The sequence below is a fragment of the Aotus nancymaae genome, unplaced genomic scaffold (assembly GCF_030222135.1).
Source record: "Aotus nancymaae isolate 86718 unplaced genomic scaffold, 86718_ANA_hifiasm-v0.15.2.pri h1tg000004l, whole genome shotgun sequence".
Lineage (NCBI taxonomy): Eukaryota > Metazoa > Chordata > Mammalia > Primates > Aotidae > Aotus > Aotus nancymaae.
In genome coordinates, this window is record NW_026988415.1 from 19,725,301 (window position 1) to 19,752,519 (window position 27,219).

The 27,219-nt window shown below is 35.9% G+C and overlaps 1 protein-coding gene across 10 annotated transcripts in view; it reads left to right on the forward strand.

Annotated features, from left to right (window-relative positions):
• The window catches only part of SMARCA1 (SWI/SNF related, matrix associated, actin dependent regulator of chromatin, subfamily a, member 1), a 95,911-nt gene that overhangs the window by 52,707 nt on the left and 15,985 nt on the right, over nucleotides 1-27,219 (forward strand). For all 10 annotated transcript variants that reach the window (XM_064361264.1, XM_064361258.1, XM_064361260.1 and 7 more), the window contains 7 exons: nucleotides 1,779-1,898; nucleotides 6,861-6,971; nucleotides 7,230-7,343; nucleotides 16,783-16,905; nucleotides 19,192-19,324; nucleotides 23,063-23,181; nucleotides 24,267-24,479. In XM_064361264.1, coding sequence (XP_064217334.1) covers nucleotides 1,779-1,898; nucleotides 6,861-6,971; nucleotides 7,230-7,343; nucleotides 16,783-16,905; nucleotides 19,192-19,324; nucleotides 23,063-23,181; nucleotides 24,267-24,479 — 933 coding nt within the window. The remainder of the gene's footprint in view (nucleotides 1-1,778; nucleotides 1,899-6,860; nucleotides 6,972-7,229; nucleotides 7,344-16,782; nucleotides 16,906-19,191; nucleotides 19,325-23,062; nucleotides 23,182-24,266; nucleotides 24,480-27,219) is intronic.

Consider the following 27,219-nt stretch of genomic DNA (forward strand, 5'->3'; position numbering starts at 1 on the left):
TTAGTTAAAATAGCATTTTATCTTCATGATGGATTGCTTTAAAATCAACATACTTCAGCAAACTTGTATTTGCATTGTACATGTATATCTACATGTTTCAGATAACTCATATTCTTTCCAACAACTTGTAGATCTATTTTCAGTGGTAGATTAGGGCTTAAAAATTTTGTTTTTGGTGAGAAAGACTAAGAACCAGAGTTTAAAACGGAGTGATCTTATACCTAATGCTTTATTGAAAATACTGTATCTAAAAGCTAAGTAAATTTTGTGTTTAATCACATGTATAAGGACTGCATTTTTTTTTTTTTTTTTTAGAGACAGGATTTTGCTCTGTCACCTAGGCTGGAGTGCAGTGGTGCAGTCATAACTCACTGTAGCATCCACCTCTTGGGCTCAGGTGATCTCCCATCTCAGCCTCCCGATTAGCTGGGACCACAGGCGTGTACCAACATACACATCTAATTAACTTTTTTTTTGTAGAGACAGCTCTTGCTGTGTTGCTGAGGCTGATCTTGAACCTCTGGCCTCAAGTGAACCTCCCAAATCTGCCTCCCAAAGCACTGAGATTATAGGCATAAGCTACCATGCTTGACCAGGACTATATTTTTATAATCTTTTTTTTTTTTTGTACTGGATTAGAAGTCATCTACTGATACATTGGTTAATTGAAAATCTTTTATAAAACATTTCATGAAATACTAAATCACTATTTGTTAAAGCATAATAAATTGTTTCAGAATATTGTAATTTTGTGTTTAATTCACCTTCCACCCTCCACAAATTGTGGATAATTTTAAACATAAGTAAAAGGAGACAGAATAGTATAATGAGCCCCCAAGTACTTATCACCTGTTTCTAACAATCATCAACTAGTCCTGCCCTGTTTATATCCCCAGCTCTTTTTTCCCCTTCTTGGATTATTTTGAAGCAAATCTCAGACATATTTCAGCTGTAAATAGTTTACTTTGTATTTGTTAAATAGAAGGACTCTTTTAAAGGTAATCATTATAACATTGTCTCACCTGAAAACCCCAATAATTCTTTAATTATACCAAATATCCAGTTAGTATTCAAATTTCCAATTGTTTCATAAATATTTATACTTAAAAAGTTTTGTTTTTGTTTTTAAATCAGAATGCAAGTCAGAATACAAATTGCTATTGATTGAGATTTCATCTCTGTCTTTTAAACTCTATAGGCATCCCGCTCCTGACATGCATTGTATTCCTTGTAATTTATTTGGTGAAGAAACTAGGTTGTTTGCCTTTTGAGTTAATCACAGTGTGGATTTTGCTGATTTCATCTCCATAGTGTATTTTACCATGTTAATTACATATCTTGTAAACTGGTTGAATTTGCTTTTCAGAAGATTTTTGTACTTCAGGTAATAATCTGCATTTTGAATAATCTTGTGTTAATATGTTCCATATCAGTATGCAAATGTGTTGTTTTAGTCCAACTTTGCCTTTCTCTTAGCATTAACTATTTGTCCCATTTAAATTATGCAAGAGAAATTATAATGTGGCTACAACTTCACTGATGAAAGATTTTAAAGAAAGCCTAAGTGAGAGTACTTGGGAAGCACCATTTAAATATTTGAAATACTTGGGCAGGTAAAATTTACACTTCAACTTTGATGTTAGCATTGCATTCATACCTTGTAAATTAGGAGGCTGGGTATTTCATGTCAAAACCTGACTATTAAAAAGGTAGAGAATCCATAGACTCTTACAAGTAATTCAGTGATAATTTTCTTATTTCAATGTATTCATTTTTAGACTGCGGAGATGAATGAGCGCCTGCAAAAAATGGGAGAATCTTCTCTAAGAAATTTTAGAATGGACATTGAGCAAAGTTTATACAAGTTTGAAGGAGAAGATTATAGAGAAAAACAGAAGGTAACTTTTTACCCTCAACCATTAGACCCTCAAATGAGCATTTCTCCCCATAACAATTATAAGATAACACTGGCACTTATCTATTATAATACCCTGCTATAGAGTGAAATTTGATATAGGTCTACAGATCTCTTGCAGGGTATACCTTTCATATATTTTACTGGTTTATCGTCATCATCATCATCATCATTATTTTTGCTGCTGCTGCTACTACTGCTACTACTGCTAGTACTACATTTGTTATTGAGAAGCAATGTAGGATTGACTTCATGAATTCTGGAGTTGAAATCTCAACTCTTGTCACTAATTAAGTGACTCTGGGTATTCTCAGTTTTCTCACTTATCAAATAGAGGTGATGATAATTACATCATACAGGGATTCTGATGATGAAATAAATGAGTTAATACTCATAAAGTTATTAGAATAATGCCTGGCACTTAATGTTAACTATATGAATAATAATATTAGTAACATTTAGTTAAATGCAGAAGGACTTGGTTACATGTGGTCTATTGAAGAAATGGGGGTTTATTAATTTTGTTTTTTAAACTAAAATTAAGGCTGGAACTTTAAAACTTTTTACTTTTAAATTACTTTAGACTTACAGAATAGTTGTAAAAATAGTACAGAGTTAAAATAGTACAGTGTTAACTTACATCCTTCACTCAGCTTCCCCTAATGTTAACAGTTTACATGTTAGTATAATCACAACTGGAAAATTAACACCAATTTTTCTCCTAATGTCCCTTCCTGTTCCAGGAAAAGGACATTGGTTAATTAATTAACTGGTGTTAGATTCCAGGGGATCTAATCTAGTATCCCACATTGCATTTTTTTAATAGACTTTATTATTTTTTTCCTTTTATTTTAGTTGACACATTAATTGTACATATGTGTGGGATATGGAGTGATATTTTGTTACATATATACAATGTGTAATGATCAAGTCGGGGTAATTGGTATGTCTGCTGTCTTAGCACATTTGTGTTGCTATAAAGGGATACCTGAGACTTGGTAGTTTATAAAGAAAAGAGGTTTATTTGGCTCATGGTTCTACAGGCTGTAAGAGAAGCATGGCATCAGCATCTGCTTCTGCTGAGGGCCTCAGCCTGCTTCTGCTTATGGCAGAAGGCAAAGGAGAGCCAGCGTGTGCAGAGATCCCATGGGAGAGACAGAGAGAGAGAGGCAGTGCCAGAGAGAGGAGGGAAATGCTAGGCTTCTTTGTCAGGAACTAACAGAGTGAGAGAACTCACTCATTATCTGGAGGACTACACCAAGTGCTTCATGAAGGATCTGCCCCCATGATCCAACACTTCCTATTGGGCCCCAGCTCCAACACTGGGGATCAAATTTCCACGTAAGATTTGGGGGACAAACATATCCAAACTATAGCATTCTGCCTCTGGCTTCTCAAATCTCATGTCCTTCTCACATTGCAAATTTCAATCATTCCATCCCAATGGTCCTCAAAAGTCTTACTTTGTTCTACCGTCGACTCAAAAGTCCGAAGTCTCATTTGAGACTCAAGATAAGTTCCTTATACCTGTGAGCCTATAAAACCAAAAACAAGATATATATTTCTAAGATACAATGGTTGTATAGGCATTGGGTAGACATTTCCATTCTGAAAGGGAGAAATCAGCCAAATGAGAGGGGTAATCCAAGTCCAAAATGCAGCAGAGTAGACATTAGATCTTAAAGCTCCAAGATTATCTCCCTTGACTCTGTGTCCCATATCCTGGGCACACTACTGTGAGAGATGGGCTCCCGAGCCCTTGAGGGGTCCTGCCTCCAGGGCTTTGCTGGGCACAGCCCATGTGGCTGCTTTCACGAATTGGGAGTATGGTACCTGCAGCTTTTCCAGATAGGAGATGCTCGATGATGGTGCCTCTGTAATTCTAGGGTCCCTGCAACACCCCCAATTCCACACCTCCACTAGGCAGTGCCCTTGTTGGGGACTTTCTGTAGGAGTTCCAACCTCACATACATTTCCACTCAGCATTGCCTTAGAGTCACTCCACGGGGACAGAACCCCTGTGGCAGGCTTCTGCCTGGGAACCCAGGCCTTCCAATATATCCCCTGCCATTTTTCCCTTTGTAATTGATAAATACCTTGGGGGACATCTTTCTCAAACTTTCACTCACTGATCTTAGCATGTACTGGTGGAGCTTGCCTGCAGTAGTTATTATTGTGGTGTTTGCCTAATGGTAATTTTGTATTTTCTTCATTCCACCTATATATATTTATTAATTATATTTTTCTGCATGGAAGATCTACCCCTTCTCCCCAATTTATTTATATCTTCAGTTATTTATTTACCATCACTATGGACTCATGGATGTTTTGAGGTATAATCTAGTTCTATCTTTGTTTATTTTGTTGTTCAAATTGTTCCATAAAGCTGTTATATTTTTGAACTGACAGAAATGAATTTTCTTAAAATAGAAAAGCTCATTCTTAGGTACTTATTTTACTGAAAAATGAGAGGTGAGCCATTTTGGTTTGCATTGTGGCTAGTATGCTGATAATGCTTTGTTTCTTTTATTGCTTCTGATAGCTTTTAGTTTCTTGTATTTGTCAGGTTGTCTTATCTCTAATCTTCACTTAGACCGGTATATTTTATCCTGCTGAGATGGAGGTGATGGCCTGTCTGCACAGGGTGGAAATTGCCTTTCTAATATGCTTTTGAGATTTCATTATGTGATATAAATTTTATTAATTTTACAATTATTTCTATAGGCTTATGTGTATTAGGAGTGTTATAAAGTGGAAAAATTTTAAACAATGAAGTCTAAATACCAGTGGAGCTTCTTATCCACATTTTTAGAGAGAAATTAGTAAAATACTTGTCTATCTCTAACTGGTTTTCTTGTGCTTCTAATTTTAGCAAAGTAATGATGCACAGATAGAGAGAATTTTAATAACTGTGATGACTTGTATTTTTATAATTAAATGTCTGACAGTAACAGTGATGTCCAGAATCAGAATTTTTTTCTGAATATTCTGAGCTGAGATTATATTTTATTTCTGTCTCTTTGTATTTCTAGATAGGTTCTTAAAATAGGTTCAAATTATGTTTTGTGGAGAAGTGAAAACTTGAAAGAATATTATTTATAAATCATGGAAATTATACATTGAGGTAGATCTCCATATATGGTTTGTTGAATCAGTTGCATTTCTTTTACCACCATACCTGGTAAATTAAGTCATGATGGCTGTGATCCTGAATAAATAAATTCAGATAAGTTAGCATTAATGTACTCTTATCTAAAATAAACTAATTCAGTATGATCTATTCTGTTTTTGCAAGTTGATAAATTGTCCTTTAATGATTATTTCAAATTTGAATGCCTAGACCATCAAACAAGTATAGGTTAAATAGCTAAATACATCACTTTTAGAATGTTAAACCATTATTAATTTATTTTTATTCCAATTGAGAGATAAAATATTGGTTATTTATAAAATATCTCTTTCATTACTGTCATCTCACATTCATCCATCTGAAAGAAAAGCAAAATTTGTTTCACTGCTGTGGGAATTTCTCATTTTACTTAATAATCTCATTATAATGTCGATATGTCATAGGCTCTTAGAGTTAGAAAGTCATTTATGCTAACTTTCTTGTAATTAAGAAATCTCATCTTTAGCATCTAAAAGAGATATGCAGCCTCTGAACACTAGTGTTGGGAATCTTATCCCTCTCAGGGTAGTTTGTTTCGATGTCTTATATTCTCTGGTTCTCAGAAAACTTTTTGAGTTATACGTTTCTTGATGAAAGAGATTATTTTATTCATCTGTATATCTCTGACACTGAGTTACACATAACACAGTAGGTACTTAATTAATAGTTAAATTATATTGAGTAGCCATTGACTTTCTCCTAACTTTTCACATTGATTTTAATCTTATGGATCAACAAAGAATGGTGTTCTTTTCTATTTGACAGAGTTTCACAGATGTGAATACCACCATTGTGTCTGCCTTTAGCCTTTACTTCTCTAGACACTGTGAGAATTTGTAGATCTGTAACCATCCTGGTCATCTTGGTTTATTATCCCCTCTTAAAATATGATGTCAAGGTTGGAATTCGGCCCTTAGATTAGATCAAGTAGAGTGAGACAACTAATGGTAGATTAATGTTCTCTTTTATGTAAAGACACTAGGTTAAGCACTGAAATCAAGAAAAATATGAATTAGGAAGCCATTTCTCAGACTCCAGAACATTGTAGTGTCAGTTTTATCTGTTGACTGTTAAATTATATTTTCTAGCTGATGATAGGGTAAAATTAGTAATGCTACCAAATCATTGTTCATGCTACTTAGGATGTTTAATAATATCTTGCATTTAACTCTTGGCAGTTTACTTAATGATTTCACATATATGATCATATGGAATCCTCAAGGTAGGTGTTGTTATTCTCATTTTGAAGATGGAAAAAAATAATTTCCCCAAAGTTATACAGCTAGTGAAGTGGCAGAGTCTAGGTCTTTCTGTTTCCACCAACTTTTCCGACTCTGCCATACCTACATTTCTAGAAGGTCTCGTTTGAACATGCTCATCATATTGGTATTTATTATTTACCCCTTTCATCTGTTTCTAATTCATATACTTACTACAGTTACCACAGTCAGTGTTACTCTTCCTGCTATATTAGCTACCTTTTGTTTATTTAATTTGACAAAAAATACTAGGCAGATTATACAGATTCTTCTCAATCACCAAGGAAGAGCTAGTTTTTAAACGTACTTTCAAATAAAAATAAAGAAAACTGTCTTTGCATCTAAACTCGGTGTACACTTCATTTTGGAACTTTGGAGGTAAATTGTGATTTATAAGGCAAGTTTTGATTCTTCCTGATGGCTTTTGCTTTCTTATGTTTCTGCAGCATTGATGCACTTGATTTTGATAAAACTCTTTGGAGTCATTAAACCCCTTGTTGTTGTTTGTCGTGTATAGCTTGGCATGGTGGAATGGATCGAACCTCCTAAACGAGAACGCAAAGCAAACTACGCAGTGGATGCCTACTTTAGAGAGGCTTTGCGTGTCAGTGAGCCAAAGATTCCAAAGGTAAAACTGTACAAAGCCAGTTTTTATGTCCTAAAGTAGATTTCTCTTGCAACGTGATCTATGGTTCAGATTTACTTATATCATTGCCAAATCATAGTCTCTAAAATATAGCAATACAAAAAAGTATTTGATTTGGCCCAGCCATATAAATGGATTTTATTGTATTTATTGTTCCATATATAACAGAAATAGTAAAAGATAAGTAAGTTTACTTCATGTACTGAAAAGAAGTATATATAATCCATTTTCCTCTCATAGGCTCCACGGCCTCCAAAACAGCCAAATGTTCAGGATTTTCAATTTTTCCCACCACGCTTATTTGAGCTCCTGGAAAAGGAAATTCTTTATTATCGGAAGACAATTGGCTATAAGGTATTTTTTCAATTTTTTTAGATTAATAGATTTTAAGATAATTTAATCTGTTAATCTAGACTAGAAGGTGTTGCATTTTAATTTCAGAGAATGTAACAGTAAATCACAACAACGATGTTTTTAAAACCAAAGAGGAAGTTTAACTAGATGTAAAACATCAAGCTACTGAATCACCAGTACAGTCATCACTAAATGAGATTAACGAAGAATTGTGCAATATTTCAAAATAGTAATAACAACATATTATTTTTATAATGCCAGTGTTTGAATGGTTAAATAATATATAGAAAGTACAATAGGTATGTGGTTAGAAGTGAATGTTAATATATGATAGGAAATTTTTGATCATTTCCTTAATAGTTCCAAGAAATAGTATTTCTGTCTTTATTGCTTATAGGTTGATGAAAGCCTTGCTGGTGGTTAGTAGATTGTAGTCACTTAGGTGTTAAAGATAATGATAAACATGATAATGAATTATACAATTTTAAAATGATCTTTTGGTATTAGGAATTCTTGTTTATATAGGTAGATAGAATCCTAGTTTTCATGAGTGAAATCTAGTATTTGTCACACTAAATCTGTCATATCGAGAGAGTAAGCATACCAGGTAATTTCTGTATGTTGAAATTGACTTCCTAGTGAATGGAGAGGGATGACCAAAGGTATAATAATCACTAATATTAAAAAATTATAAAATATTGGCCAGGTACAGTGGCTCATGCCTGTAATCCCAGTACTTTGGGAGGCCAAGGCGGGCAGATCGCTTGAAGTCAGCAGTTTGAGACCAGTCTGGCCAACATGACGAAACCCCGTCTCTACTAAAAATACAAATATTAACTGAGTGTGGCAGTGGGTGCCTGTAATCCCAGCTACTTGGGAGGCTGAGGCAGGAGAATTGCTTGAAACTGGGAGGGGAAGATTGCAGTGAGTTGAGATTGCACCACTGCACTCCAGCCTGGGTGACAGACAGAGGGGGACTTTGTCTCAAAAAATATATATATAAAATATTAACACTATTTTAATTTTATGAAATGTTCTGTTTTATGAATTGATAGCTGTGTTTTAAATTTTATTTTGTAAACCTTTATCACAATTAGAACTGACCCATTATTTTAAATTAGTAGTTGGAATGTGCCTAGAAAAGCTCCATGTATATAACATAGTTAGTTAACTCATTTATATATTGGAACTAGAGTAGATCTCTAGGGTGAACATTCACATCAGACATAAAACTAGTTTCAAAGAAAGTGAAAACAGTGATACACCAGAAGAAACAGGTAAGTTATAGGTTCAAATGCAAAACAAAAGTAGGAAAATTAATAATAATTAATTATTAACAATAATTATTAAGTATTTAAATTAATGAAGTAGTTATATTATGAGGTAAATACATATCTCATTAAGGTTTATAGTAATTTTAGGTTTAGAATATTATTTTCTGTTACTTTAACTGTTATTACTGAGACTTGAAAGGAGAATTAATTGAAATGTTAGACCTCAGTAATAAATCAAATATTTGCATAGAACATTTTATAATTTACAAAATGCTTTAGCACATAGTTCATTTGATTCCTAACAACCTCATGAAGTAGGTGTTATTATCATCTCCATTTAATAGGTGAGGAAACTGAAGTTCAGAGAGGTTAAATGACCTTGTTCAAGATCATGGCGCTAATAGAGTTGCCATGGGTCCTGGTCTCACAAGCAACTTCTTAGTATTCAGATGCTCTGTTCATTCCACTCGGACATTCTGGGCTCTTTCTGCATGTGATGTAACCCTGCTTCTTTCTGCAGTCCTAAATAAGGACTGTGTTTACAGTGGTGTGGTATGACATTTGGGAGGTGGGCCAAGTGGTAGTCAAGTGGCAACAATAAAAAAAATCATCTCTGATATAACTTTATGCTCCTTCTTTGGAGATACAGAAATTTTATTCCCCATGATAGTTTACAGTGCCCACCACATTCTGACCATGGGTCTGGTTTCAATATAAACAGTGCCTTTCATTACAGGCAGTTTGTGGTTAGGGGTGAAGTCTTACAGTGACTTTTTGGATGGTGGCCAGCTGGAAGGAGATGGAGAAGAGAGGAAACCTCAGAAGATGGAGGAATGAAGGGACAGCTGTGAAGGGTGGTAGAAAGGAAGGAGGAGGAGGAGAGGTGTAAGATTAGAGGAAAGGGATGAATAGGGAGAGGGGAGATGGCATGGAATTGGTGCTATTGCACCCTATTGTTTGCTTTTCCTCACTCCCCCTAAAGCAAGAGGAGAGGGAAAAAGAGTAAAAGAAGAACTTTTTTTTTTTTTTTTTTGTTTAATACCTATTTATTGAGCACTCCTCTTTGCCAGGTACTGGGCCAAGCACTTGGGATAAAGCAGTGAATAAGACAAAATCTTTCACCTCATGGAACTTAACGTTCTAATAGAGGAGATAGACATTAGCTACTACAGTGTAATGGTGGTATTTGTGTGGTTCTGTGCTTACAAGGGATGCTAATGAGGGAGTATAGCATGGGTATCTCATGTGGACTGGGAGATCAAGGAAGTGTTCCCTAAGGAAGTGTCATTTAAGCTGAGTTTCCAGAGATGTGAATGAGCTAAGTCTAAAGTGTGGGAGAGAAAAGCTGAGGCAGGTGGCACCTCATATGCAAAGGTCTCGAGGTGGGAAAGAGAATGGCCCCTTTTGGGAGCTGTGAGAAGGCCAGTGTTGTTAGGGACTGGTGAGGAGGAGGGTGACTTGAGATGAGGCTGGTGAGTGGGTAGAGTCAAATCATATGGAAGGCTTTGTAGGTCTTATTAATGAGGTTTAACTTTAGCTTTAGAGTAGAGGAAACCCACTGAGATGTTTTTAAGGCAGGGAAGTAGGTGGGTAGGTAGGTGGTAAAATAATACTAATAGCAGACATTTAGTCCTACTTGTGTTACTTATTGTTCCAGGTAATTTATAAATGTTAGCTCATTATCCTCCTAACAGCCCTGGAACTACATCCTTATTTTACAGATGAGGAAACTGAGGTATAGAGCGGTTGAGTCATTTGCCCTGAGTCATTTGCTCAAGGTCATACAACTTATAAATGATAAAGGATGATCAGATTTACATTTTTAAAAGATCACTCTGGCTATGATACAGAGAATGGCAAGTTTATCTAGGGAAACCAACCAGGAGGCTGTTGAAGTATCAAAATGAGAGAAGATGGTGGTGACCTGAGCTGCGGTGGTGGTAGTGGAAGGAGAACCAGTCCCCTACTACTCTACTCCTAGCCTTGTGCTCTCTTAAGCCCCATCCTAGATTGCCTCTGTATTGTCTTAAGACTTGCCTTGATCTTCCCGTGCATACTTAGCTGAGGATTTACGAGACAAATAGTGGTTATTGGTTCTTTCTGGACCTTGTCTCTTCCATTCTTTGCTAGGAACTATGGACCTGAGCTAAGGTGGGTTCTTTAGTTGGGTGTTCTTTTGTTTGAGTTCAGAGAATAGACAGATCAGCATGGCATGTTAATCATCTTAAAAGGCCTTTCAAGGATCGTGTGTTGTGTAACCATTAGACATATCTTCTCAAGGCATGGCTAGCATTGCTTTATTTCCCCCTCATACCTTCAGAAAACTCATCAGGGCCACAGAGTGAGTGGAACACTAGTTTATCCTCAAATTAACAAAACAAAACTGCTTTAGTGAAGTTACCTGGTATTCTGTATACACAGATTCTCAAAAAGGGACTCTTTCCCCCTTTTCTGCTTAAAGGATTGTTAGCCAAGGGGAGATAGGTGATGCCCATAGCTGGGGACACTGTGGTTCATGGTTACATTTTATCTATGTTGAGTCCTCAAAGGCTTATTCTGTTGTGATTTGGAGTGGGGCTAGTGAAGAGCTCACAAGTTTTGAAGCAATTGGTAAAGAGTGGTTTCCTTGTACTTCCTGCTTATTTGCATTTTCATCTTCTATTTTGCTCCCCTCCTTCCCACTCCCATATTCAGCACAAGGTGACAGCAGTATTACTGAGAATAAGATCTGGAGTTAAAGAGTTTTGTTTTATTTGAAGGTGAGAGAAGTATTAGTTTTGCCCTAACCACTTGGTGGATAGCGTACATGATTTGCTCCTTCCTGCTGCTGTCTAAGCTTTGACCTTGTTGCAAGTTAGGCATATTCAAAGGCTTCATTGCTCTTTCAACTTAAAGGAGTTGTTATTTAATGCATGCAGTCACTTGGTCACTAAAACCTGTATATTGGAAGAGGATGACTTAATTGAAATTTCAATTGCAGCATAAAAAATCCAGAATATCTGGACATTCCATTGAGTCTAACACCTGGAATGCAAGAGTTTTGCCACATTTGAAGCTAAAGAAAGCTGTAGAACATTCTAACGTTTATCCCCAATAAAAAATTATTTAGGGACTAATATACACATTCGACACATGGAGGAAGTTCCATCATCTTTGTGAGTTTTGGTAATCTGTCGTTGCGGGCTACCTATTTTTGCAGTGGTATAACTAAAATACGGTGAGCTGATTTCAGGTTACTGCTTTTATTTTGTGTGTTGTCACATTTAATTCAGTATTCCGTATTTTCTACACAATGCTTGCTAAACTCCTAAGAAACAAGGCCAAAAAAAAGTTTTTCACTACTTCATAGAATACAGTTCTTAATCACAAATTCCTTAGCGTCTGACTAGAAATCCAAATAATAATTGAGATTTTCCCTTTAGAAAGATAACTTTTTATATATTGTATTGCTGGAGATGATAATGAGACATAGAGTATGAGGACTTTAAATACCTCCTGGATATCTGTTCAGTACTATTGGTCTGTAATTTGTCTGCTTAATTCTTATGTAGCACTTTGAAGTCATTCCAGGAAGCTTAATGCTGATATGAACCTCATGAGGTAAAAAATTATATGTCTTATTAAAATGATGACTATTAAGGATAAGTTTTTTTTTATAGGAGGTGTATTAGTTTGTTTTCACGCTGCTGATAAGGACATACCCAAGACTGGGTAATTTATAAAGAAAAGAGGTTTAATTGACTCACAGTTCCACATGGACTTGGGGTGCCTCACAATCATGGCAGAAGGCAGGGAGGAGCAAGTCACATCCTACATGGCAACAGGGAAGAGAGAACTTGTGTAGGGGAATTCCTCTTTATAACACCATCAGATCTTGTGAGAATTATTCACTATGATGAGAACAGCATGGGAAAGATCTGCCGCCATGTGTTGGGTACCAGCCCCAACCCCATACATGGGTGCCTATAGTCCTGGCAGTGATGAGGGATTGAGAAAAGGAAATAAAGACAGACACAAGAGTAGAATTTACAGCATGGGTCCAGGGGACCAGCGCAAGTGTGGGAACTCCGTTGGCCCCGAGTTCTGGGCTCCATACACTTTTGTTATGTGCATAATCTCATTGATCTTATGGGTGTGGAAGGGGAGGGTGAAGGGGTAGGTAAGATGGGGGGAGGGGCACTTGAGATCCTTCTAAGACATGCTAAACCAGTGCTCTGAGTTTATCACTGATGTTATCAGGGTGCGGCTGCTTCAGAAGTATAGCAGATGAGGAGCCATCTGGTCTGGTCACACCCAATGCATCAAGGGGCTTTTATCTGCTGAGCATTGGAGACATAGAGCAACTAAAATTACTCCATATTCTGAGAACCTAGGCAGAGCCTAAGGCGTTCCATGATCTCTGCCCTGCAAGGCTTTTCTCCTCTTTGCCAGCTCCCATCTGAAAAGACCCTCCCAGATCTTGTGAGCAGAGGTCGCCTCCCTTCTCAGAGGTCTTTGCACAAGCCCTCTTTATGAGGCCCTCATGCAGTCTCCATGTTGAGAAGGCATTCATGTGACCAGAGCAGTAGTGCCTGCTCTGCAACCACCCTGAGGCATTCCCCGGTGTTACTGCGCTCTTAGATAGTCTTACCTTAGGCCTCCTGTTGCCACTTGATTTCTAATTAACTGCACCAATAATATAGTTTATTTCAGAGCTACAGTTCAAGATGAGATATGGGTGGGGACACAGCCAAAACATATTAGGAAGAGATATGGGAATTTACAATTTTTGAGCCTTTTAAAATTCTAAACATTTTAGCAGCTATGTATTTGAGTAATTCCTAGAATTAGCAAACATAGCTTTCATGAAATCATTCTTGTTTTGCTGTGTTAATTAATATGACCACTAGATATAGAATAAATTTCAGTGGATCCTAAAATCTAATGGTTTTATAAAATATTATGATTTTGCTTTTATTAGAAATTGAAAGAGAGAATTTTTAGTATGGGGATATCTGCATGGGAATAAACATTTTTATTTAATTTTATGTGGGTATATTATCTATTTTCTGTCATAACTTACATGTTTATAAAATATTTTCATTTTGTTAAAAATATGGTTTCTTAGACATGGAAATTTTGAAAATATTTAATAGAAGAATGTCTTAAGATCAAAGAGGTTTCTTTCAATTAAAATTAAAATTTGAAAACAAAGTAATTTCACATACCAGCAATTTAAGGGGTCTGTTAACTTTTAAAGCTGTATCTGTACTTTTAGAAAACATATTTGAAGAATTTTAAAAAATACAAAAATATTGAAATAATTGTACAGTGAACACCCATATATACACCATATATATTCTACAATTTACATCTTATATTTGTTTTTTCACCTATTTTTCCTTTTCTCTGGCCCTCTATCATATGGATATTTATCTTATTATTACGCATTTCAAAGTTGCAGACATAAGTACATTTTACCCAGAAACACTTTAACATGCATGTCATTAGCCAGAGTCATATTTTGTTTATGATTTTTTAAAAGTATTTACATAGAGTGAAATATATAAACCTTAAGTGTACCATTCAGTGTATTTTCACAAATGCATACACTTAAGTAACTCAAACTCCTCCTATAAAGATATGGAACATTACTGTCACTCCAGAAAGTGCCTCTTCCCAGTGACCATATGCACTCCTCAGAGGCAACCACTGTTCTGATATTTCCCTCCACAGATTATCTTTGTAATATTTGTTCTAGAATTTCACATAAATAGAATCATACAGTATGTACAAGGCTTCTTTCACTTAGCATAACGTCTTAGAGAGTAAGCCATGTCGTCCCATGTATCTGTGTTGTTCTTTCCTTTTTATTGTGTAATACCTATTCCATTGTATGGATAGGTCACACTTTGCTTATCCATTCTCTTGATGGTCATCTGGGCTGTTTTCTGGCTTTTGGCTATGACGAGTAAAGCTGCTTTGAACAATCTTGTCATTCTTTGTATAGATACGTTTTCCTTTCTTTGGGTAAATACTTAGGAATGGAATTGCTGGTATGCCTGTAATTTTAACATTAGGTTTAGCCACTGAAGAAAAGTTGTTTTTAATCATGCTATGACTGGGCTACATTTCATTTTAAACGTATACCTTCTTTTCCATTTCCATTTGCCACCATCCTAGTCCAGATGATCATTACCTCATTTGTAGATTACGGGAGTTCAGTAGGTTCTCTTACCTCTTAGTCGCTTCCCCACTTTTCAGTCCATCCAGCAAAAGGCTTACAGGTGAAAACACTACATTTTGACATTTCACTCTCTTGTTAAAAGTCTCCAGCACCTTCTGTGTATTCAAGACCCTGTAAATCTGTCTCTACCTGGCCTTGTTTCTTATCTCTTTTCAACATAAACCCCATATGTGCCTTCTGGCACGTTTCTACCTTCATGCTTTTGCTCATACTGCTGTAGCCTAGAATATTCTTTCTTCCTTCTCCATCTCCCCAAATCCTTAGAGTTCTTAAGATACAGCTCAAAATTCCACAACTAGTTTGTGAGCTCCTTGTGGGCAAGGACCATGTCCAATATAGGTAGTTTCCCTAATCTGAAAACCTGAAATCTGACATGTTCCAAAATCCAAAACTTTTTAAGCTCTGACACAACACCCAAAGGAAATGCTCATTGGAGCATTTTTTGGATTTCAGTTTCTCAAGTTAGAAATGCTCAACAGATAAGTATAATGCAATATTCCAACCCCTCGCCCCCCCAAAAAAAATCTGAAATCTAAAACACTTCTTGTCTGAAACATTTGGGATAAGGGATAAAACCTATATTTCTTGTATATTCCAATCAGTACTTATCATAGTTCTACAAACATAATAGACATTTAGTCAATACCTGCCAATTTGGTTGCCTGATACTGATGATTACAAGTGAATCTACTTTCTTCCTATTTCTTTTTAATGCTCAGTTAGGTTTTATACTTGAAAAACTATTGGACTTAATAATTTTAAAAAATTTTTAAGTTACAATGATATAGTTCCAAACTCTATGAAATACCTATAACAATGATAAAAATGCACTCTAATATGTATTCTAATTCCACTCTAGTAAAACCATGACTACCTGATGCCCCTAGGGAATGAGTCATTTATGGTATGTGTGCATTTCAAGCTGTAGAAGGCTTACTGCCAGCCCTTTTATTTTCATGTTTAATGGAATGCTATGCAGTGTAGTACACATGTTACGTACTTGCCCTCATAAATCAGTGTACTTCCTTATAGCTATAGATGTACATAGCGATGGTATCAGGCTTTGGGCTAAGAAACTTCGTTTGTTCCTCCATACAAACAGTATAGTTCAGCCCCATACTGCTGAACCACACTGGTTATATATGCTCACTGTGATACACTGAGGCTCTGCAGGCTACAGTTTTGAGATACAGGTGACAGCTTGCTTTCTTGGAGAACTGAGCTTCTGTCCTCGTCTTTAGAACTCGAGTTCTCTTCTCAGTTGTCACTGTATTTGCAGTTCTGTAACCAAAACACCATTAATGATTTCTGTCGGTCACTGCTGTTGTAGCCTTTCCCCCTTGACTGCTGGTCCTATCATAGCTGTCTGTGTGCTCTACTCTACCTTCCCTCTTATATTCTGTTTCCTCTTTTTTCTTCATTATCCTGTTACATTTTCCAAACTTTCCATTTTATGTAAAAATGCTGTCTCCCCTTACATACCTTGGCAGACAATAAAAGCACTCCTTTCTTTTGGAATGTTGAACTGATCAGACTATTGGATGTAATGTTTAGGTGCATTACCGTTTCTCCACCCTGCTTTATGTTGCCAGGGGAATATGCCGCCCCCCCTTTTTTTTACTGCCAAACTTTTTGTTTGTTCTGTGTATTACAATAGTATAAGGATAGACTTTGTTCCAGAGTATAATCAAATCTGAAATCTAATGTGGCATTCATTTGCTGGTGGGTTTTAATTATGAAATCTCATGTGGCACAAGAATATTTTTTTATTTCAATAGGATCATGGTAGCAGAAATGTAGAAAGGACCATGTGTCATTCTGGCTATGATTTTATATTGTTTACTCTTCAAATAACTCTGAAGATTGATATGTGTATATACAGCCTTAGTAATTAATTTTTATCATCCATTTACTCTTAGTTTGTCTCCTGATTTTATAGGTCCCAAGAAATCCTGATATCCCAAATCCAGCTCTGGCTCAAAGAGAAGAGCAAAAAAAGATTGATGGAGCTGAACCTCTTACACCAGAAGAGACTGAAGAAAAGGAAAAACTTCTCACACAAGTAAACTATTTTCAATGGTTGAAATACTTACAATCAATCAATAGAAAAAAAGAAAATATAGATCACACTTAATTTTTATTGTATGAGCCTAGTATCCTAATGTGACACACCAACAGAACTCAGGGCTATTTTGTAAACATGTTTAGACCAAATATCCCTATTTTAAAAAATTGATCTTATAGAATATGCCATTTTAGAAATACTGGATAGTATGTATATGTAAAATATAAGTGTCAAGTATTAGCAATATGAAATACATTTTGCCAATTTATAATAAGGTCAGTGAATCCACATTTGAATTCTGATAGTAGTTATTAACATACTCTTTTTTGTTTTTTGAGACAGTCTCCCTCTGTCGCCCAGGCTGGAATGCAGTGGTGCGATCTCAACTCATGCATCCTCCACCTCCCAGTTTAGGCGATTCTCCTGCCTGAGCCTCCTGAGTAGCTGAGATTACAGGCACCTGCCACCATGCCTCACTAATTTTTGTGTTTTTAGTAGAGATGGGGTTTCACCATGTTGGCCAGGCTCATCTCAAACTTCTGACCTCACGTGATCTGCCCGCCTCGTTCTCCTAAAGTGTTGGTGTTACAGGTGTGAGCCACTGTGCCAAGCCTGTTAAACATATTCTTGAAAATTTAAATTTCTTTTGTTTATAGATGTGAATTGTCTCCTGAAGTTATATTCCACTAATTTTTATTAATGGAATTATTTCATAAATTTCAAAATTCTTTTTATCCTTTCTTAGAACTTTCATACAATGATGAGAGATTTCTGAAGCTTTTTAAGGTGATCATTGGATAACAATTATTAAATTAGGAAGGTTTCCATTTGAACAAAATATTAATGCTTTCAAGTCATTATTGCTATGATGAGTTTTACGATTGTTCTATTTCTAAAATAAACTATAGAAGATAGAAGAATTTTAGCACAGAAGACTTGCAAAATAATAAACAAAAATGTGTGCTGTAAGACATTAATATAGAGGGTTGCCAGGAAGATTTATTTACTCAACAAATTTTGAACAATGTGCAATGCATAGTAGTAGGTAATTCACATTAATTATTGAAAGATAGTTTTTATATTTATATGTTATTTATTATATAGGTCTTTTCATTGTTATAACATGTAATTGTATGAATTTTCACAAATTACATTCATAAGTTTTTGAGCCAAATGCCTGGAAGTAATAAAGTTTAGTTTGAAATTATAATTGCAGATGGCTGAATATTGGGACTTACAACAGAATAAAAGAAAACATTTAAATATTTATGTTCTGTATGTATTTCCTGAATGCAAAAGTAAAGTTATGGTTTTAGAATGCTATGTGGCTTGGAGTATATTGTGAATGGGTGGTATAACAAGAATATACAGTCTCAACTGAGATAATCTTTTAGATTGTAATTAGAAATTTTTTGCCCCTCCTAGTAGATGAATTCATTTTTGTCCTCCTCTGCTGCCTTAAATAATCTTTTTCAAAAGCCGTGGCAGTACATAGGAACAAAATGTGGGGTCATCTGAAATCTTTATCAACTAAAAGCCACGGCTAGAGTTTTGCAGTGTCTAGAGTATCACATTTATGTGAGTTGAGGTTTGAGGAGTGGAAAACAAATTCTTGGTCTTCTGATTTCACAGACGTACTAATAATGCCAAGGGAATTTAGAACACTGGCTAAAGTGTTTTATGTTTTAGTAAAAAAATTGAGTGGGTCTAATAACGTTCTGCTTGTAGAAGTTCTATTTATGAACATAATTTAGAACAGAAATTATTTATTCACACTAGTTCAGAATGATGTAAAGAGCTACAAATTCTTTTTTCTTTTTTTGCATTCTCTTTTGGTTATTCCTCTGTGTTCTTTTGATTTAATGCATCCACATTCCTCTCTTTTAATTTACATGGGAACAGATCTGTGAAAAAATAATCATTGAAGTACTAGAATATCAAGACTTCAGCATTTATATTAGCATTTTTATTTTCATGCACTTGTATTTTAATGTAGTAGGCATCTATAAAATATGCAATTAAAAACTACAGATCTTAGAACTATAAATCAACTTTAAGTACTTAGAGAAGATTACATTCTCTTTGTAATAGAAAAGCAGTTATTTCTTTAACAACTCTCACTCAACTTTTGATTCCAACATAAAATATGTGCAATTTTATAAGGAGAAACATCTTAAGCCTTTTAAACTGTTTTTTAATGTATCGTTGTACAGAAGTAAATAGGACAATACATGGATTTATTAATTTAACCTCTATTGATAATGCTTAACTTTTTGTTTACAGGGTTTCACAAACTGGACTAAACGAGATTTTAACCAGTTTATTAAAGCTAATGAGAAATATGGAAGAGATGACATTGATAACATAGCTCGAGAGGTAGAGGGCAAATCCCCTGAGGAGGTCATGGAATATTCAGGTTTGTATATAATTTGAAACATGATGTTGTATTTTAACATTATTCATTTATTAAGCATCAATTTAATTGTACCTTTGTTCAGGGATGCTTTAAACTTTTATGAATAAGACATAGGTGAGAGTATAAACTATAATTATATTTTTATGAAAAGATTATAAGATTTATCCTAACAAACTGACTGCTGTTGACTCTATCAGTTAGCTAAAAGAACCAAATAAAGCTCTGATAAAACAAGGGTGGCTATTGGATGAGCAGTGACAAAACTAGTTTCCCACCTTCCCACCTCTGGAATTTGGTTTTCCTCTGGTTCAATTTGGAGATTCATATTCAGTGGATTGAATTTGTGCCTTTCTTTCTAGGTTGTCCTTGAAGTAGAGAGTTCCTGTCAGGCACATTTAGATGCTCAAACACCCTTAGAGTTCCAGCCTATTCCAGACGGTTCCTGTGGGTCCCATTAACTTGACGCTAGTGGGCACAGATCTGAAAAGATTGCTTTAATCAATCTGTTTACTGGTACTCGAATCCTCTCCCTCTTTTACTTACTACCTGTGTTGTTGAGCTCGACCAGAATCAGTTTAGCTGCTGAAGCATATGGATTTTTTTTATTATTTATTATTTAAATTTTTATTTTTTCCAAGACAGTGTCTTGCTCTGTCACCCAGGGTGGAGTGTGGTGGCACGATCTCGGCTCACTGCACCCTCTGCCTCCTGGGTTCAAGCGATTCTCCTACCTCAGCCTCCTGAGTAGTTGGGACTACAGGCACACACACCATGCCCAACTAATTTTTGTATTGTTATTAGAGATGGGGTTTCACCATGTCGGCCAGGCTGGTCTTGAACTCTTGACCTCATGGTCCACCCTCCTCGGCCTCCCAAAGTCCTGGGATTGCAGGCGTGCACCACTGCGCCCAGCCCATTTTTTTTTTTTTTTTTTTACATTTACTGGTTTATTATAAAGGATATTAGAAAGGATACAGATGAAGAAGTGTGTAGAGCAAAGTATGGGCCAAGGGGGTGCAGAGCTTTGGTGCCCTCCCTGGGCGCACCACCCTCCAGAAACTCCATGTGTTTATCCAGAAATCTTATTAAAAATAGGTAAATATTTCTAGCAAGTTTTCTATATGTAGTACATAGGACTTGTCTAACTTCCAAATAGGTTCAGCTCTTAAATTTATAATTTGAACCAAGATGTTTAGAATCTAGAGCATCTTTTTTGCCATTGAAACAATGTTACATAGGTTTAAGTTTCTGTGATAGCCCCTGCCCCAAATCTATTTAATCTAACCACTGAAATGCTGCTTTTGCAATACTGGGAAAGAAACATTACAGTACCAATAAATATACTAAAGATTCATACTGCCTAGGAGCGGCTTTTAATTTATCTAGAGTGCTAGTGCTTGAAGAAATCCAGATTTAATTAGGGAGATTTTTTTCTTCTGGAAATCTAAAACGGTCTTCTGGGGGACTTTAGAGGTCAGTTGTATTGAGTTTTTATTACATGTAATGTAACATTAAGTTTATGAACTTTCTTTTCCTTGATACCAGCATAACATTAGTACTACTCATAACATTTAGCACATAAATTTAGGGCATTTGGAGGCTTAAGGGAAAAACAGATTGAAGAGAGAAATTTTAGCATCAAGAGTAGAATGAAAAGAATGTAAAAGGGTACGTGCAGAGAGATTTCTAAGAAGAATTTTCTTCAGAAGATAGGCAGGGAGATAACATCAGTGTGTGTGAAGTTGCAAGAAAAAATGTGACTCAAAAGATTATCCTGTCAGACTTTCCGTCAAATTTGACACCAGGCTAGGTGGCATGACTAGCTTAGAACTGTGTAATTGCTACCTGCCAGGTTGGGGGCCATGTCAGAGGGTGGGGAGATTGCAACGAGTTTGTTGTAGTTGGTTACAGTAAGATAAGAAATGTGTGCAATTGCCCATCCATTAATATATAGTATCTTTTACATAGCAGGTGTTTAAATATTTGTTGAATGAATAAGTGAGTGAATGAATAAATGAACACAGGTGCTTATAAAAATCAGAGTGCTCACGTATCTTTCTTGATAGGCTCTAAAAATGAAAAGCTTGAGGATGTGGAGTATGTCATTAAAAAGCCTTTCATTGAAGTCATAAGATGTGACATATTAATAGTCAGATTATTTGGCTCATCTATAAAATTTGGTTGGGTGACTTGATAATTTGAATATTTTTCAGTATGTATGCAATTAACATCCCAATGAGGTTTTTTTTTTTTTTTTTTTTTTTTTTGAGAAAAGGCTATTCCAAGTAAGTTTAAAAACACACTGCTGGTCATTGGAAATACTGTAAGATGATTAGCGAGTGATTCCAAAAGCAAATAACAATTTCAATAAAAATGGCTGCTACATAGAAAAAATTTGAACAACCTGTTCATAGTAGCTTGTGTTTTTTTGTTTGTTTTTGAGATGGAGTCTCACTGTGTCGTCCAGGCTGGAGTGCAGTGGCACGATCTCGGCTCAATGTCGAGATCTCGGCATTTGGAGGCTTAGGGGAAAAAAATAGATTGAAGAGAGAAATTTTAGCATAAAGAGTAGAATGAAAACAATGTAAAAGGGTACATGCAGAGAAATTGTTAAGAAGAATTTTTTTCAGAAGATAGGCAGGGAGATAACATCGGTGTGTGTGAAGTCGCAAGAAAAAATGTGACTCAAAAAGATTATCCTGTCAGACTTTTTGTCAAATTTGACACAAGGCTAGGTGGCATGACTAGCTTAGAACTATTTAATTACTGCCTGTCAGGTTGGGGGCCATGTCACTTGAACCTCCACTTCCTGGGTTCAAGTGATTCTCCCGCCTCAGCTTTCTGAGTAGCTTGGGATTACAGGAGCACGCCACCACGCCCAGCTAACATTTGTATTTTTAGTAGAGATGAGGTTTCACCATGTTGGCCAAGCTGGTCTCAAACTCTCAAACTCAGGTGATCTGCCCACCTTGGCCTCCCAAAGAGCGGGATTATAGGCATGAGTCACCGCATCTGGCCCGTAATAGTTTGTTTTGTTTCTGCATGCTAGGAAGCTATATTCACTGTTTATATATTGCTCTCTCCTGTATCATTTTATGTGTTTGGCCCTTTTCCTATCACGTTTGAGTAAAAAGCCTAGCTTAAATCAGTATCTATATCCTCTTTTGAAATCCTAGTCATTTGGGATGGATCATAAGATTCCATACTATTTCATGAAAGGAAAATTGCTAACCTAAAACCTTGTTGAGGTCTAATTTTTAAGTGAAAAGTTAGTAGTATTTAATAATTGAACATATTATATATACAAGATAATCTGAATCTTAATTTTAAGAAGTACAAGTGGCCGGGCGTGATAGCTCACGCCTGTAATCCCAGCACTTTGGGAGGCCGAGGCGGACGGATCACAAGGTCAAGAGATCAAGATCATCCTGGCCAACATGGTGAAATCCGTCTCTACTAAAAATACACAAATTAGCTGAGTGTGGTGGCACTTGCCTGTAGTCCCAGCTACTCAGGAGGCTGAGGCAGCAGAATCGCTTGAACCCGGGAGGCAGAGGTTACAGTGAGCAGAGATTGTGCCACTGCACTCCAGCTTGGCAACAGAGCAAGACTCCATCTCACACACACACAAAAAGAAGTACAAGCTCACTGTATTCTTTCCTGTTAATTCCTTATTCTACAATTCCTTGCATTTACTTGCTTAAATGATAGGATTTAAAAAAAACAACTCTTTTTCAGCTGTATTTTGGGAGCGTTGCAATGAATTACAGGACATTGAGAAAATTATGGCTCAAATTGAACGTGGAGAAGCAAGAATTCAACGAAGGATCAGTATCAAGAAAGCCCTGGATGCCAAAGTACTGTATTTTATGTCAAATTATTATTAGATTGTTTTAATTGTGTAATTGTGGTCAGCTTTGACTTCTTACTGCACATTCAACTATATAGGGTTTAGCCCTACAGGGTTTTGTGAGTTTTTTTTACAGGTGTGGTGACAAGAAACTGTGAAAATAAAGACATAAGACATAGAGATAGAGAAAAAAGAGTTTGGGCCCAGGGGTCCACTGCCAACCAGAGTGTGGAGTTTGGCGGTGGCCCCAAGTGCCTGGACACCTTGACTTTTATTGAGTACAAAGCGGAGGGCAGGGTAGGTAGGGTGAGGTAGTGGTGGTTAGTGATAGGGTTAGGTAAATCACGTGTTTTGGAGACAGGGGCTTAGGATGTTTAAGAAGCTGAGGCAAGGAGAAAACCTAACACGTTAGCACTTTTTTTATATTTGTTAAGAATATTAAGGACGTTAAAATTTGTGTTACTATTACTCATTTTTATTTTAGAAGAAAGGAACCAGGTGCAGAAGCGGAACATGAAAGTAGATATGGAATATGACTGCTGCAGCACAGCATTACATAGAAACAGTTAAGCCCCCGGATGTTTGGGGGCCTTTTTGACAGCCACCAAGCCTACTACAAGAGCTTGGAAGAGCGGAGTTTTGTTTTTTTTTTTAACTTCCCTGAGGAAGGAGATGTTTTGGCTATTTTGGACATTTTCTTCCCTAGCTGGCTAAACTGCGGGTGCTTTTATAGCGCTGGCGCTGTTGCACAGCCGAGGAGCCTTTTAGCAGCCCTTATGCGGGCGTGACGGAAGGCTTAGAGCATTTTGCCTTAGGGTTTTTTTTTTTTAATATCACTTTAGTTTTATACTTTATGACCTGAGATTTATTGGCAAAATTAAAGATTATATGATTGTATGTATGTATATATTTATGATTACATCGAATAACTGTGATTATGATTATATATGGGAATTACTATGTAGCTATATTTTAATTTTTTAAAATATAATATTTATATGAGAACAGACTGAGGCCTTAGACCCTTGCCTCGGCTCTTGTGGAGTTTTTCACCCCATACAATTAAAAGCACTATTTTGTTTAAATACACAGATTGCAAGATACAAGGCTCCATTTCATCAGTTGCGCATTCAATATGGAACGAGCAAAGGAAAGAACTACACTGAGGAAGAAGATAGATTCTTGATTTGTATGTTACACAAAATGGGCTTTGATAGAGAAAATGTATATGAAGAATTAAGACAGTGTGTACGAAATGCTCCACAGTTTAGATTTGACTGGTTTATCAAGTCTAGGACTGCCATGGTATGTATTCCTTTCTTACCGATTTCCTCTAACTTTTTATTTTGAAAACTTTAAAACACCATATATCCTTCACCTAGATTCTCCAATGGACATTTTGGCACATTGGCGGCTCTCTCTCACTTTCTCTGTGTGTGTGTGTGTGTGTGTGTGTGTGTTTGTGTATGTGTGTGTGTGTGTGTGTATATATATATACATACATACATAGAGCATATATATACATGTAGAATCTATATTTTGTATTCAAAAATATTGGGACATCTATATTCTATATTCTGAAATACATATCTGTATTTTATATTCATAAGTATACTTTCTGAACCATTTGAAAATGAATTACAATGTGAGTCTTCACCTCTAAATACTTAAGCATGTATCTCCTAAGAATAATGACATTTTCTTACATAACCACAATCCCACCTGAAAACATTGATTCAGTAATGTCGTTTAGTGTACAGTCCATGTATAAGCTTTTCCAGTTGTGCCCCAAATGCCCTTTGTAGCTGTTTTTTTAACACTGATGATCCCACAAGTTTCACACAATACATTTGGTTGTTAGGTCTCTTTAATCTCTTTTAATCCCCAACTTTTTATTTTTCACGATCATGACTTTTTAAAGGTGTCTAGGCTAGTTGTCTTGTAGAATGTACCACATTGTGGATTTGCCTCATTACTCATTGTAAGATTTAGATTCAACATATTTGGCAAGGATGCTATGAAAGTGATGTTATGTATTTTTTATTGCATCCCATCAGAAGGTACATTATGTCAGATTGTCACACTATTGGTGAGGCTAAGTTTGCTCATTTGTTAATATGGTGATCTTCAGAACTCTCCACTTTAGAGGTATGTTTTCCCCTTTGTAATTAAGCAGGTTATACTTGAGTCTATGTGAATGACTTAAAGATTGATTTTTAATGAAAAGGAGTTGTTGCCTAAGTTGAATTTTTTATTAGGAAACAATATTTAAGTAGAAGAGATTTTATTTTAGCTTATGTGTTTTCCTCCATTACTTTCTAATGTGAATTGTGTTCCTATTCTGTTCTAGTCCTATTTAGCAGTGGTGCTCACAATGATATTTAAATACATGCAACACATTTTTAATGTTGGCATTGTTAATCTTTTGTCAGTGAAGGTAATTAGGACAAAAGTAGATTTATACAGCCTAAAAATTAAAAGCAACCAGAAACTAACAATCCAAACAATGTTTTTGTGACTAGTCATAAAATAGGATTATCATAAATATCTTTTTGTCCAAAAGTTGACTGAATGTGAAACAATGCTTAGTATTTAGCTTGAGTCACTTTATATTTTCAGTTCAAATGGAATAAAAAGAAAGGAAAAATCTGGGTTACTATAGTGAAGACATTAATTTTGGCAGATGCTTTAGAAGATCACATGTTTGTTAAAACTTTAACACAAATTTAGAGTGTGTGGACTGTGCTCATCAAATTTATGGATGGCATATGCTTGGAGAGCTAGCAAATATTTTAGACCAAGCCATGATCCAAAGGAACTAGAGCAGTTGGAATGATGGATCAGTTGAATCTAACAACACAGTATTTATTCATTTATTTAGAGATGGAGTTTCACTCTTGCCACTCAGGCTGGAGTGAAGTGGTGCAATCTCGACTCACTGCCACCTCCACCTCCCTGGTTCAAGCAATTCTCCTGTCTCAGCCTCCAGAGTAGCTGGGATTACAGATGTCTGCCACCACACCCAGCTAATTTTTATATTTTTAGTAGAGATGGGGTTTCACCGTGTTGGCCAGGCTGGTCTCGAACTCCTGACCTCAGGTGATCCAACCGCCTTGGCCTCCCAAAGTGCCAGAATTACAGGCATGAGCCACCGCACCTGGGCATCATGATATTTAATAGGGATAAATATAGAATGCTGTACTTGAAAAAAAATATGAAAACATATATATGTTAGCAAGATACAGTAGAATTAAGAATAAAAATGATGAGGTAATCTGTAGCATGAAGGACTGAGGTTAGATATAGGGAAGAATTGTTTGATAGGGTTCTTTGGGTCATTGAAATAAATTATTGAAGAACAATGTAGAATAGCTTTTCATTGACCTTTGAAAGTGGAATTATATTTTGACTGTCTGAAGATGTTGGCAGTGAGTTACTTGGCCTTTTAAGGTCCCCTTTAGCACAGTGAATCTATGACTATGTTTAGAAGAGAACTCCTTTTAAAAGCCATGCAGGATAAATCTTTTAGCCATTTGGGGTTTTATACATGTAATGATTTAATTTAGAGTACCACTAACAGCTTGTAAAAGACAAATGCCTACCTGTATTTGTTGGTTAATCATGTTTTAGAACATACATACCCTTTTCTGTGATAGAACAGTTATTGAATTTTGAGTTTTTATTTCAGTGATATTTTGCTAATTTTTTAAAAGGTTGAGAACTTAATACTGTTTTCAGTTTCTGGAATCGTTAAACCAGTAGGATGAAATGCATTCAAAGTGCAAGGAAAATCTTATACTATTTATAATATGAACATGACTGTGGAACTACATAACCTTATTTTATTTTCTAAGAAAAAATCCAGTATAATATTACCAACCACTAGATGTCTCTGAACTCCCTTGTAAAAAATCTGTTTTTCCTCTATCTTCTTTTTACAAAACATTTACCTCTGTACTCTTTCTTTACCAAGAAATTAAAATCTCAAGTGTATTTTCCAAAAAGCACATATTAATTATTTAAATGATCATAAAATGAAATCTTG